General features: G+C 40.4%; 1 protein-coding gene across 3 annotated transcripts in view; it reads left to right on the top strand.

Annotated features, from left to right (window-relative positions):
- The first annotated feature begins 394 nt into the window (after window positions 1-394).
- The window catches only part of LOC103156360 (DEP domain-containing protein 5-like), a 13929-nt gene continuing 1614 nt past the window's right edge, over window positions 395-12709 (top strand). The window contains exons 1-11 of one of the 3 annotated variants that reach the window (XM_016664278.1): window positions 395-689; window positions 771-870; window positions 1077-1139; window positions 3117-3223; window positions 3386-3466; window positions 6172-6304; window positions 6543-6642; window positions 7798-7971; window positions 11581-11750; window positions 11877-12048; window positions 12373-12433. In XM_016664278.1, coding sequence (XP_016519764.1) covers window positions 568-689; window positions 771-870; window positions 1077-1139; window positions 3117-3223; window positions 3386-3466; window positions 6172-6304; window positions 6543-6642; window positions 7798-7971; window positions 11581-11750; window positions 11877-12048; window positions 12373-12433 — 1283 coding nt within the window. In that variant the 5' untranslated portion in view covers window positions 395-567. Of the gene's footprint in view, window positions 690-770; window positions 871-1076; window positions 1140-3116; window positions 3224-3385; window positions 3467-6171; window positions 6305-6542; window positions 6643-7797; window positions 8032-11580; window positions 11751-11876; window positions 12049-12372; window positions 12434-12709 lie in introns of all 3 variants that reach the window. The other 2 variants (XM_007578368.2, XM_016664279.1) reach the window with 2 other exon arrangements.

Below are 12709 nucleotides of genomic sequence, written 5' to 3'. Positions count from 1 at the left end.
CTTATTCACATCCCGTCAAATAAAGTGTTACCGAAAATTGTGCCAGTTTTTTTTTATCTGATCAATTGTCAGAATAATTGATTACTACAATAATGGTTAGTTGCAGCCTTGGTACTGTTATATTCTGGTGGTGTGTTACCAAACAGCGCTATATTTATACTGTACAGTTTGATCTTCTTCTCCAGCTCTACCGGCTAGAAGAGAGTTCCTCCTGCAATTGATGATCTTTAAAAGCAGGACAGTCTGTTTTCCGTCTCTTTTCCTGATTCAAGGTTCCCCCCAGAAAACTTGCTAAGCCTGGTGGTTGGGTGCTAGGGCTGTCATTCATCCAGTTGTGTTTTTGAGTTAAAAAATGTTTAAAGCCGACAGGAAATTTGAAAATATCTCTTGATAATTATGTGTTATAAAATCTTTTAAAAATGCAAACATTAAAAAAAAAAAAAAAACTTAAATAAGAATTACTTAGCCTGGTGGTGGCACAAGTAAAGCCTGGTGGCCCACCATGCTTATAATACACTAGGGGAAACCCTGCTGATTGTATCTCTGCTGTAGCAGAAGGGCACCCCCATGAAAGGACTACAGGTCACCAGTCCTATCCCACCCTACCCACCTGAGACTGTGGCACCTCCACAAGGAAAGAGGGGCACTTCAGCTCTGACAGCTTTGCTGGAGATGGAGCAGAACCAGAAGTAAGTATTGCTGGGGTGCTGAAGTAAATCTGAAAGCATACATCTTTCTCTCCTCTGGATTATTTCCCTGTTTTCCTTCAGGACCCTGGAGGAGCAACAGCAGCAGTCCAAGGCTGTCCCTGCTGTGAGCGATCTGTCTGGCATTGCCATAGCTCCTACATATGTAGACAGTCCCCGTAAGGTGAGCATTTCTTCTCTGAATGCTTCAGGCTTCTACAGAGAAATCAGAATTGTATTTAATCAAGATCATGTCCTGGGATCAAGTAGCTGTCCTTTGCTTGTGTTTGAATGTGGGGCTTTTGCTCATGTCTTTCTGCATCTGTTCTGCTCTTGTTGCTGGGCTTCGGGTATTTGATTGTGGGTTATGCTCTTCCTGTATGCTGACAGGACGCTGCCTTTGTTTTGGATTTTATACGTAGCCCTCGCTCCTCCTACATCTATCACTCTCAGGTCAGTAACTGGATCCCTGGGTGTTTCTGGAGCTGTTTGGTTGCTATGTGTTATGTGTTGCTTCTCTTCATACTAATGCTTTATTATTGCTCGACTGACTCCTGCTGATCAGCAACCTTTCAAGTTTTCAGTGCCAAATGTGTTATACTGCCAAGTAGAAAAGCCTCCATTCTCCATTTTCTAGTCTCATTTTCTTGTTTTGTCATACATCAAACAGCTGGTTGCTTTGGTTTTTACCAGATAAAATAAAATTAAAATGGGGTATAAACGGATTAGTGGAATGTGTATTTTCAGTTTATCAAAAAAAAAAAAAAAGTAAACAGACAAAGATTTAAAGAGGAGTGGCAAAAGGAACTTAGGTGGATTAACAGTGCAGGCCAGCTGATGGTCTCATTCAGGACATTACTATGGAATATTGTTTCTGCTGCCAGGATACTGAGCTGTTAGCATGATGCTGTCATACAGCAACAGTCTTCAGATTTGTTGCAAAACTGACTGCTACTGGAGATCCTTCCTACCCTCAGTATCATCATCATCTACAACGACGTTTTGAAGATACTTGAACAATGTGAGTTATGAAACCAAATTGAATTGAATTAAGTTTTAACTAAGTGGAACAGTGATGTTTCCGTTTACCCCAATCCAGATTGGGTACACCATATATCTGTGGAAGAAGAAAATTTAACTTTTTGCCAAGATGCTATACACTGCGTGGCAGAGAATACACTGTTGCCATAATGACTCAAGGTGTTGACAGCATCATGCTGTGGGGTTGCTTAAGTCAGCAGGGTTAGAGAGACAGGTGAAAGTTATGGGAAGATGGATTGATTTAAATAAATGACAGTTCTTAGAGAAAACCTCTTAAAAGCTGCAAAACACTTCAGACCGAGGAGACTGGAACAGTTTAGATCAGAGCATACTTATATTAGAGTGGCCTAATCAAAGTCCAGACCTAAGAAACTGTGTAGCACTTTGAATAGCTGTTCACAATTCAAAGTGAACTGATTAATCATGTCATTATTAATCAGGCCATAAATCTTTAGAAAGACTGTGATTTGTGTAAACTGCACTGAGGGAATTATCAGGCTGAATGAAGATAAAGATTAGAAATTAGCTATTTGTCTCATAACATTAGAAAGAATGGTAGCATGTAGAATTTGTTTTACAGATTTTAGAAGGACATTTTTCTGCTGTATTTTGGATTTAAATGTCCTCTTGCACATAATGGTAATTCTCCTTCCCCTAAAATTCACCTTTATCTTATTATTAGTAGCTATTGGAGCATATCTTTCACCACAAATCAGAACTACTATTTCCCTGTTCTCTTGTGTTCTCTTTGTAGTGAAACCTTGTCATTGTTAGATGCGTGTGTTTGTGTGTGTGTGTTGGGGTGGAAGCTGAATTGGACTGTGTGTTGGAGTAATGTTGCTGTTCAGTAATGAAAAGTCTTGTTTTAAAAGCTTGTTGAATGTTTGTGAGGCAACCAGGTAACAGCTTTAGAGAAGTATAGTATTCTCTGTCAGTTAAACCAAGATGTCCTGTTGCAATAATCAATTAACTACATGATAAATTAAAACAAGCTCAATAATTTCCCTTTGCATAATTTGTTGTTTTTCTCTTTTCTCTCTTTCTATCAAAAACTGGATGATAAAATCTTCAGTCTGATGCTTTGGTCTCAATTAACTCATTTTATTTGTTATTTTTTGATGTTTTCTTTTATTTTGGATATTTAAAATGTCTTCTGGTTTCAGTAAATGTTCATTAAAGTAAAACTTTTATTGATCTTTTAGAATGTGTTTTTGCTTTATTATGACAAGTCTAAGCCAAGTAAAATTTCTTACTTAGTTAGAACTTCAGTTTAATCATCAGAAAATGTGTTTAGATGTGAGTGAGGAAATGTTACAGTCAGAAAAATAAGCTTTAGATGTTCTCCCAGAATAAATGCATTAATTAATAAAAGTGTCTGTAATTGTGTAGCTGCCTGTGGAAACCTGTGAGCCAGCAGAGAAAGGAGTCCAGGCAGGGGTGGGAGCTGGAGCAGCGACCCCTGCAGGAGAAGCTGCAAACAGCACCACAGACACCAGGTCAGGCGGCTTTACAGCCTGGTCAAACTCCTCATATCTTCTAAATGTTTAAAACTTGAATTCTGTTTATGTGTATGATGTCTCAGATAGTGAAATACACAGGAACTGGAGATCTCAGTGTGAAGAAGTGTTGCTCAGTGCTAAGTGCTGGTCTCTCCACAGTGGCCAATCAGCAGCCGGGGCTCTCTGTCTGTCCTCCTCATCAACGCTGATGGAGATCCTGGAGGCCATCAAACATCCCACGTAAGATTGAAGTTGTGTTTGGAGTGATTCACTGCAGAGTTGCTTTAATCACTGGGTTACTATGGAATCTGAACAAGTATGGAATTTGACTGGAGCATTACCTTGATCTGGAAAAGTATGGAAAAAGAAAATAAGAGCCAGAAAAAAATATTAATATCGGTGGGTTTCAGATGACATAGTATCAACGTCACCCAATGCAGATGGAGGGCAGGAAGTAAATGCAGCCCATTTACTTCTGTTGATCCAGCATCAAAATGCCCAAAGTCTGAGTCCTGTACGGTTGTTCCAACCGTTCTAATAGAGAGAAAGATAAACGTTATTGTTGTGTTTTGAAGGGAGTTGGTCACAAGGGAGTTAATTTTAAAAAACATACCGAAAAGTGGATCAACAATCTATGGCTAAAATTAGGAGGTGTGAAAACTAAATGCTAGAGTTTGCAGCGCCACTTTCGAACAGGTAACGATCGCATCGTTTAAACTGTATTTAAATTTTATTGGACAGTTATTTAGAAAGACAAACATTCATATGTAAGGCAAGATATATTATTTTTACGCCCTAGCTTGGTTGTCCTGACAGTGTTGTTAGCAGCTAACTCAGTGCCAAGTACCAGACAGAAAATATGTTTATTCGGTGGGATTTTCAAGCTAAAAAAAAGCAAAATAAATTAAATATAATCTACCCAGCCATGCAGTCACAGTGAGCTGTGACTATTCCCCCACATGCTTCGTGTCTGGCCACGAACCATATTCGTGGCCAGACACAAACATGGGCTTTCTGTAGATCGCTGTGAATGATTGACTTACATTGGACCTGAATCCAGCATCCTACAGCGACTCAATATTAACATACAACTCCAACATGAATTTATGTTTACAGAAGCTAAATAAATTATCTACAATCCAAGCGGATAGAAATAACATGGGTTAGCTTGTTGTTAACGATAGCATCGTTATCATAGACTAATTACTGAAAATAGCACAACTCACTTCTTACCCGGCAAACAACTCGACAGTCATTTAATTCTTCTTTTGATCCTAAATACTTGACCCAATCTGAAACTAAATGATTGTATTCTCCAGGCTTTTGTAAACTTTCTTCTGGTTCATCATATAATATGAGGTCTGCAGCTCCCTTAATGTCGCAAATCCTCAAGATTATAAGAGAAGTCATTTTTACATATCATAAATATATGTGTATTTTTTCAAGATACCTTTTTTGAATCCTTTATTTAACCAGATAAACCCTGTTGAGATCTAGATCTTATTTTCAAGAGGAACCAGGTCTGTTCCAGCCCATTTACGGCATTATCGTTGGATCACTTGCTGTGATCCAATTTGCTCTGTTTTCAACCGGAGAAATCCACTTCCAGACGTCTATCTGAATTTCATGCGTATTCCAGGTCATGTGTCTGAAACCCAGCAATTTCCAGACTTCAATTTCTATTCTGATGTCAGAATAGGGAATGTGTTTGTTCTTTCCTTTCTTCTTCAGCTGTTTGGTCAGATGCTTTTTGCTGCAGACCCCCAAACACACACACACGCATGCACACACAGCAGCTATAGTGGTTATCTTCTGGCTAATATAGTGTTCCTCCTCTAGAGAAAGATGACCTTAAATGATAAACTCCAACACCAGACTACATCACACCATTATAGCAGAAAGTGCAATATTTCCATAAATTTATGTCATCTGTCGTCTGCTCTGACTCAGCCATCATAATGGCTGTTTTAAAGGGACATATGGAGATGTCAGGCATATTCAGGGAAGATTGTTCTGTAACTGTGTGCTCATTTTATCAACTTGTATTTGTCCAGTGCAAAATTATAGAATAGAATAGACTTAATTGATCCTCAAGGGGAAATTGGTTGAGTAGACAACCAATCAGAGGTCTTAAATATTAACAATACAAATATAACCATAAGACAGACAGTTTTTTATATATTNGCTTGGTTGTCCTCACAGTGTTGTTAGCAGCTAACTCAGTGCCAAGTACCAGACAGAAAATATGTTTATTCGGTGGGATTTTCAAGCTAAAAAAAGAAGCAAAATAAATTAAATATAATCTACCCAGCCATGCAGTCACAGTGAGCTGTGACTATTCCCCCACATGCTTCATGTCTGGCCACGATATATATATTTTTTTTATATATATTGTACATTCCAGTTCAGCGCTGTGATGGTGCAGGGTTAGGACACAGCTCACATAAGGAGGCCTTGGTCCTCGATGCGGCCGTCGCAGGTTTGATTCCTGGCATGGTGACCTTTGTCGCATGTTTTCCCTCTCTCTCATTACACTACTTTCCTATCATAGCACTTTCAAATAAAGACTACTAGATGAAAAAACATAAAAAAAAAAACAAAACAAAAAAAACATCCCAGTTCAATCCAGTGCAGTTGTATTCAGTTTATCGTGCCAGTATATTTAGCATACCAATTTTATTTATAGAGCACTTTAAACACCCACAAGACTTAAAATGCTGTACACAATCACATAATTCAAATATGACTGAAATCAATAAACAAAGTAGTTAAAAATAGTAAACAATAATCAAAGTCAACAGTTCAGATTGTGTCAAAGCAATGTCACTAAGATTAGTTATTTTTGACAAAGGAGGGGAAACATTTATATTGGTGTGGTCCCACCCCTAGTTATCTGTCCTGTGTGTGTGTGTGTGTGTGTGTGTGTTTCCTGCTGGGCGCTTTAGGACCGGTGTGCAGCTGCTCCCAGAGCAGAAAGGCCTCCCACTCAACTGCTTTATAAGTGCTGAAGTTGTTCATTGGCTGGTCAACAATGTGGAGGGCGTGGCCACACAAGGCATGGCTGTGGACATCATGCAGGTAACAGTGAAACAGCAAGTGCTCCCTTTAGTAAATGAGCACAAGGGAAGGTTTGCAGGCATGGCATGCATGATGCTAACAGGAAACTTCAGGATGAATTTATGAATGCAGATGTGGGTTGTTGCAGAAATTGATAAAGTGGTGCAGGTTTACTAAAAACTTCTTTAGAGTCATTTTAAATGTGAAAGCATTTTAAGCTTATGATGATGTTCAAAGCTCTCTGCTTTGTTTTGTGAAGAAAATGCTGGATGAAGGAGTGGTGGCCCACGCTTCTGGAGACGCCATGCGCACGTTCGTCTATGGCTTCTACTTCTACAGGATAGTAGGAGAAAAAGAAGGTACACGACTTTAACCCAGCTTAGCCACAAGGGAAGCACAGCTCCTGTCTGGATGGGATTTCTATGGAGCCAAAACTGTCTCATAATTCACAAATGCAAAAGATTCACAAATGCACAGGATGATATTCACCCTTGTATTTCTGATCCATATATACAGAAGCAGCTTGATTTGCAAGCTGCTTCTGGCCTATGAATTGCACTGCATTTGTGTGTGAATTTTGAGACTCCCCTGACATCTCAATCCTCAAATAAATGGTCCATCTGTTTGGATGACCAGCAACCAATCAAGTAGCTTCCTTGTTTCAGCCAATCACATTAACCCATTCCAACAGCACTGTAGCCATGATGACGCACCGACAGTTTGACCTCAGCCTGGCTTCTGGAAAAACAGCACTTTGTGTTTCTGAAAAGTGTGACTTAAGTGATTTATTACACTGCTATGATAATTTATCATTTAAGGACCAGGGCTTTATAGCAATTCACAATATACAAATGCCATTATTATCTTGAAGAAATTCAACTATATAGAAAGACACTAGCCTGATGCTATTAGCATGCAGAAGCACTAGCATAGCTAGATAGCACAGCTTACTCACTAGAGCTCTGCTGATGTGCTAATGTAGGACTTAGGTGTGCTGAAGATCGCTAGCTTGTGATTATAGTTGCACAATTAAATCGATTAACATTAATAATGATAACATGGAGATAATAGCTAATAGATAGATATTTCACTTACCGCTCCTCTGTTGCTTCCAGAAACCAGGCTGAGGTCTAAACTGTGCGTTGTCATGGCTACGGTGCTGTTGGAATGGGATAGTGTGATTGGCTGACACATAGGTTACCCCAACATGGGGGTCAGTTCATATGATTGGTTGAAACAAGGAAGCTATCTGATTGGTTGCTGATCACCCAATCAGATGGACCATTTATTTGTTAATTGAGATGTCAGTGGAGTCTCAAAATTCACACACAAATGCAGCGAAACTCACAGGCCAGAAGCATCTCGTAAATCAAGATATATTTGTGTTTGCATCAAAAATACTAGTGTGGATCTCGTCCTGTGCATTTGTGAATTATGACACAGTTTAAGCTCCATAGATTTCCATGCCTTGCTTCTCTGCACCATGACGTTCATGTAGAGGTTTGTCACTGCAGGCCTCAATTCCCAGCTGCAGGCTGCTGGCGGCTGGTCCACTGCAGCCTTGGAGGATTTTGCCCTTTTCCAGAGAAAGTGGTTTGAAGTGGCTTTTGTGTTGGAGGAGCGGCGGCCATGCGACCTGCCCGCCTTCCTCTTGCCCTGGCTGCCCAGCCGGCCCGCCTCATACGCAAGTAGGCACAGCTCCTTCAGCCGCAGCTTTGGGGGACGCAGCCAGGCCGCTGCACTGCTAGGTATACCCAGCCCACTCCTCCCAGCCCACACTGCCAGGAACACGACGCCTCATTCCCATCCAGCCTCATGTGGGTCTGGACAGCCTGCTGTGGGGAATGGCCCGGGTCACACGGAGCCAGAGGGCGCACACACTGCAGGAAACCCTGATGAGAAATCCAGCTCTTTTACTATCTCACCTATTTATTTGAGTTATTGTAGTTCACCTGCTCTGCATTCTCTAGTGAGCCCTCTGACTTCCACACTCCAATTCTCTGATCTAAAGAAAAAATCTCAGTCTTTTCAGTTTGTGGCAAGATTCACCAAGAAAAACCATGCAGGGCTCAAATTACCTCCTGCATTTCTTCTTCTATTCTAGATGTGGGTCAGAGTGAGATTATGATGATGGAGGACCTCGTTTCACATGATCAGTTATTTTAATGTAGACCACCATTTAGTCTTAGGAAGGGTTGTTATAGTTGTAATGACAAATGTCCATAACATTTGTTATTTTTATACATAGACCTCAGCATTTTACCTCATGTAAGACATAAAATGTACTTGTTTTTTTTAGCTTAGATCATGTTATAATGTTCCCTCATCAAAAACATACCTGGAGTGTTGCCTTGATTTTTTTCATGCATGTTTGAGAAATTCTTTGATCTCCATGGCAACCACTCAGCTGTGCAAAATGCCTGGCTGGAGCACCGCCTCTGAGGAAGCGCAGCTCTTCCTCAGACCTGCAGTTTCCAACCTTCAGAGCTTCTGCCTGACGGAGCAGCCCTCCCCCATGGGCTGCTCTGATGTTTGCTAACTGCTAACACCTGGTGGAACTGTGCATCTGCTGAGCTCATTATAGAAGCTACGCTGGTAAAAACTTTGTTGAAGGGTTAATAGAGGAGCCATGTTGTGATGACTTCCTGAAGGCAGAGTTTCAGAAAGAGCAGGAGTTTCTTAAAGTGGCAGAGGCACAATTTCAAGATGTTCACCTCTTGAAAGAAGTAAACTTCTTTGAAGTCATATTTGATGTATGTAGCATTTTTACTGGAGGTAACATAGTTACGTGATTGTGCTATAAAATGGCACTATGTTGCTTGAAAACACATAATGGTGACCCTTTAGTGACAGTATTATTTGGTAGCAGCCTTTATGTTTTTGCACCACTATGAGTCACTGTCAGTTTTTCTATAGAATGTTCCATCTTGATCAGCCTTACAATCCAATGTGAGCCGAAATGCACCAAAAAGGCACCGAGCCAACGCTCTGGCTACATCACATCCAGCTCAGAAGGTCAACTCTGTTTGATCACATTTTTCCAATAAATGTTAATGTCCTCAATATGTTTTCAGACTGAATATGTTGCCCAAACTGACAACAGTGAGATCTACATGTACAAACCACCAAGTTTCTGTTAATCCAGAAATGTTCCTCCATCTAACATTTAATAACCCCACCACCAACTCTGTGTAACGTTTTCAGCACCATTATCCGTCTTGTGTGACACACAGATCCAGGGTTCAGCTCTCCTCACAGCAGGCTGCAGATCTGCATTAAGCAGCTGGTGTTCGTCTCCTGCATGCAGTAGCAGTAGTGATAGAGGGCCAAATCATTGATGCGATTAAATTCCCCTCTACACAGTCAGACCAGTGCATGTGAACTGGTGGCTGTGAAGGTGGTCCAGTTGTAGTGATGTGGGGTTGGGTGCATGCTATGGTGTTGGTGGCTGTGGGTCAGTAGTGCTGTGGTGTACAATGTCTTCAGCTGCTGCTTTCCTTTGTTTCGACTCAAAACACTCATTAATCCTAGAGGTGTTTCTGCCTCAGCTTAATCTGATTTAATCTGTCCACTTACAGCTTTTGCCTCACACTGGAACATTTCCCTTGTGTTGCTTATCACCTTCTATGTGATAATTCCATTTCAGATTATTCTCATTGAATTTTAACATTATATGTTTTAACTTAGTTAAAACATCTGATAATAAAAAAAAGTCATAAAAAAAATCCATTGCACAGAAACTGAATACAATCAGATTATAATAGAAAGGAGCCTGGATATTTATTATTTTTAAAGATAATGATAAAATTGCGAAAATTGAAATTCCAAAAGCAAATTTGCTTAATGGAAACAGGCTAATTAAAAGAAAATCTCACATTTTTGGATAAAAAGTTTTTTTGCACTAGGATGAGGTGCTTTTCAGCCATATTGAAGTAGGTGTATTTTGCAGAACTACAATGGAAACACTTTTTTGCATCACGAGTCACATGAACAACAACTGGCTGTTACTACTGGCAACAACCATGAAGAAGACAGCAGGAAGTCGTAGGAGGAAGATGGCTTGTTTTTGTTTTTTTCAGAGATTCAGTGAGAGTTCTGGCTCCACCAGAACTCTCACTGAATCACACCGACCATAAAAAGTTATGTGTCATTTGAACTTGTTGAATCCATAGCTCTTCTGTAAATTCACTGACTACAATTTCCCAAAATGCTGCATGCATAGTGCTCCAACGCCTGAATGAGACAGCAACGTCTCCTCTGACGGATGACGCTAATGACTCATTTCATGAACTATTCAGATGTGATTTTAGTTAAATATCTTATTTAATCTAAACACAGTAGTTGTGTTCTTTTGACATTAGCAGAACATAGACAAAGATTTACATACTTTTACAATAGAAATGTGTTTTCAGTGTTGGTTTGTGGCCACTTTTTATGACTACATTTAGAAGATTAATAGCATCCCAGGTAACATGCTCATATGGGCCCAATGTGGGATTATTTGAGTACCATATAGGCCCCTTTGCAAAATCCTGTGCGTAACCCATGGCTGAACTTGCCTGTGTGTGTCAGTCAGTTTGGGGAATCCAGGAGTTTTATCCTCTTCACTTCCACTGAAGTGAATACAGTAGCTGTAATCTTTATTTCCCCTTAAAGGGTCACTATCATCACCCCCACAGTAAGACATGATTCAAAACATAATACTGAAAAATTAATCGTAGGATATCACTTATGTGATACAGATTTTATGACTTAATTTGACAACACATTATGTTTAAAATACTGAAACTGTTTTTGGAAAGTGTTGCAACCAAATATTTCATCTGCATATTTTTGAGTTGTGTGATGAGATTTGGATGTTTTACCCTATAAATATCCAAATGTTTTATCAATCAATCAGTCAAATTTTATTTGTATAGCACATTTCAGCAGCAAGGCATTTCAAAGTGCTTTACATCATTAAACACAAAAAGCCTAGAAAAAAAGTCATGTAATTATTTTTGATTACCATTGGGAACTGAAAAGAAAATCAGATTAACAAGAAAACCTTCCATCCAAAAAAAGAGGTCCAATGCAGAGGCCCATGTGGAGAGGCTGTGAAAGTCAGCAAATCAGTAACATGTATGGAAGGTCAGTACGTTTCTCCCCATGTCTGCCTTGTGCTCTTGATCACTGCTTTGCATCCATCTCTCTCCTCTGTCTGCGCCTCAATCCATCCAGATCACATTCCACTCCTTTTACTTCCTGTTGTATTTTCTCTCCACCTCCCGGCCCCTCATTGTCCATCTGTCCTGCAGCTGCTACTGTCCCAGAGCAGAAAACGGTCACACTGGACGTGGACATCAATAACCGCAGCGACCGAACTGAATGGTGTAGCTGCTATTACCATGGCAACTTCTCTCTTAATGCTGCCTTTGAAATCAAGCTTCACTGGATGGCTGTCACGGCTGCAGTGCTTTTTGAGATGGTAACGCATCGGTTAACTGAACATGAAGGAAATGCAAAGAGTCATTTTGTTAAACCCGTAGAACTGTCAGACAGTGAGCCATCTGGAATCGACAGAGTGGATTCTGAGGTTACTCTGTTCCGATAGGTTCAAGGTTGGCACAGGAAAGCAGCTTCCTGTGGTTTCCTGCTGGTTCCAGTTCTGGAGTTCCCCTTTGCGCTGACATCCTATCTGTATGGAGACCCACTGAGGGTCCAGCTCTTCATCCCACTCCACATCCAGTGTCTGCTGAAGAACGGCAGCGACAACCTGTTCGAAGGTAGTAAATGCAGTACGGCTTCTTAAGCGTTATACTAGTCCTGACACAAAAGGTCTGTAACCTCAACTTTTAGACTCAGTCTGGACTGATGACTCATTCTGGCCGTCCTGATGCATGGACTCCGTCATTTTGTTGACCCCAGTTATCCAGCTGATTATTGATTGGTTTTGGAGGCCATTTTGATCAAATTTTTTATCCATGTCAGTGTTCTTGGGCAGAATTGGGAGGTTTCATGGAGAATTGTCCCCATGAAGCTGAGTGTGTGTCATTGTCAAACCTCTGCCGTGTGACTGAGTCCATCTCTGGTCTTCCTGTTTTCAACAGGGTTTGAACCAGAGACATACTGGGACAGGATGCAGCTCTTTCAGGAAGCCATCCTCTACAGGTCAGTGCTCTTCAATTTTAATCAACATTTTACTTTTGGATGGATGTGGACCAGCTACCGGTACCACCTCCTACTGAAGATTTACCAAAACATTGGTATAATGTCCCATCGTACCATCTTGTGATTGAATATGCTTTAAACACAATCCAAAGAAATTGCCAGATTGACTCAGGTTTTCTTCAACCCACTGCAGTCCATTCTCAGTAGTGGCAACTGCTAGTCAGCTGGCTTAAAATCGCTGCTATACTTTTTTAAATTAGTTTTAAATAAATCTCA

This window comes from Poecilia formosa, unplaced genomic scaffold, assembly GCF_000485575.1.
Source record: "Poecilia formosa unplaced genomic scaffold, Poecilia_formosa-5.1.2 Scaffold475, whole genome shotgun sequence".
Taxonomy (NCBI): domain Eukaryota; kingdom Metazoa; phylum Chordata; class Actinopteri; order Cyprinodontiformes; family Poeciliidae; genus Poecilia; species Poecilia formosa.
Note: the sequence above shows the minus strand (reverse complement) of the source record. Positions and strands in the feature narration are given on the sequence as shown.